Source organism: Populus euphratica, unplaced genomic scaffold, assembly GCF_000495115.2.
Source record: "Populus euphratica unplaced genomic scaffold, PopEup_1.0 scaffold508.1, whole genome shotgun sequence".
Taxonomy (NCBI): domain Eukaryota; kingdom Viridiplantae; phylum Streptophyta; class Magnoliopsida; order Malpighiales; family Salicaceae; genus Populus; species Populus euphratica.
The window spans coordinates 100,072-101,947 of NW_011500387.1; the positions used below are offsets into that span (position 1 = coordinate 100,072).

Genomic DNA, 1,876 nt, shown 5'->3' on the forward strand with positions numbered 1-1,876 from the left:
AGCGTCTGATAAACCAAGGGGTTTGGTCCTTGCTTCTTTCAACATATCTGAATTTTCTTTCCAGTCTCCAAACAAAAGCCTGTAAGGCTTGCCTGCAAAACCTTGTTGTCTCAAGCACCTCTCGACCTTCTTCGGCCGAAACCAAACCCAGTTCAAAACTCTCCATGCCCATCTTAGCACTGCAACATAAACAATGGAGACTAGAATTGAAGTGACTGTTACTGTCATTTTTACACGAAGAAATAAATCCAGAAATGGATAAGAGAGCGAGATAAGGCGAGGACTTTGCGCAGAGACCATATGCGCAGAGACCAATTAAATATTATCGCCTTCAAACATTTCTTTCCAAGAAAGTTCCAAAGATTCTAGATGGGGGCGTGCTATTTTTTTTTTATTTTTATTGTTTGTGTGGCAGAAAAGCCAATTGTGAATGGCCATCTCCATTCTTGTTTGCTAGTGCTTGGCACTTTCATGTTTTTGGATTCACATAAAATATTTTCTTTAAATTAAAAATATGCGAAGTAATTTAAAAAAACGAAGTCCAAATTTAAAAAAGGTCTCAGAGAGCCACATCATGACTACACCATCGATGCCATGGAAGAGAGCTGCTACAGAGGCAATTCCAGTCAAGGACATCCATGAACATAGCTTAAAGAAAGCTGCCCACGCCGCCTAAACATGACAGATTTCCTTTCACCTTGGCGTTTGCATTGTACACATTTTTTATTTTTTTTATAATTCTTTTAATATTTTTGATTTAGTCTCTAAATCTCTTACAGCTCTTCGTGTGGTTCCAAATTTGATCACACGCGGGTCAAATAAAGACCCAACCTGGAAGGAAATAAAGGAAGAGAAATGAATGAGACAAATAGTCAAACCAAATTAATTAATTGTGGTCATGTAATGACTCTGCCAGCGCATATGCTTACGTGTTACCTAGGTTGATCAAGGCTGATGTAATATGAAATTGCCTTTTCATTTCTCCTCGTAAAGTTTTTTTTTCTAATAATTTTCTCATATGACAATTCATTGTTTCTTGTTTAAACTTGATTGGATTGGGCAAAGGTTAAAACAACGACGACTCAAAGTTGCTTTTGGAGTCAGATCAAGTTTTAAACGTTACAACTGATCATTTTTGGGACTAGTTGGTCAAATGAAGCTTGTCTAAGCCAACTTCAACATGGTTGAGTTTGAAAACCAGTCCATCAAATGGACCACGACATGGGATGACTCTAGATAAAAAAAAAAAAAAAACTATGTTAATAAGTTATTTATTTTGATTTAATTTTTTTATTTATAAAAAATATGATAAAAAATTAAATATTATCACACCTGATATCTAATAAACTCATAAAAACATATTTAGTTTGAAAATGTACTAAAAATAGAAAATGAAGTTGTCATATTATATTATAGTCAACATGTTAGAATTTTATCCTTATGTTAAAATCTGTATTTTTATATACGTAAATCCCTATTAGAATTTTTTCGAGTTAATAAAATGTTAAAATTTAACTTGGAGATAAAATAGGTTAAATTAAATTAAAAAATAATTAGATCAAAGGATGAAATTAAACTAAATGAAAAGATAATGCAGCACTAATTTCTCAAAAAAAAAATTAATAAAAATAAAATAAAATATTTAAGACAAGGTGAGGTCAATGTGTGAATAATAGAAATATATAAAAACCCCTTCCCACCTTTATGGTTGGCGTTTTGCAAGAAGACAAAGGGGGTTTGAGTTCTTTGATTTCTTGGCCTCAATTCTTAATTAAATAACTTAAAAAAGACTAAATTAAAATGATCAAAAATAAAAATTTAGGTGGGTTAAAGAGTTTTAAAACTTGAAATTTAGGGTTTTAGAGGAATTGAAAAA

At 31.9% G+C, this 1,876-nt stretch overlaps 1 protein-coding gene across 2 annotated transcripts in view; it reads right to left on the bottom strand.

The window, feature by feature from the left end:
• LOC105114290 (cytochrome P450 72A15-like) overlaps positions 1-345 on the bottom strand; it is a 2,978-nt gene extending 2,633 nt beyond the window's left edge. The window contains exon 1 of one of the 2 annotated variants that reach the window (XM_011010801.1): positions 1-345. In XM_011010801.1, coding sequence (XP_011009103.1) covers positions 1-300 — 300 coding nt within the window. In that variant the 5' untranslated portion in view covers positions 301-345. The other variant, XM_011010800.1, reaches the window with a different exon arrangement.
• Positions 346-1,876: the final 1,531 nt, after the last annotated feature.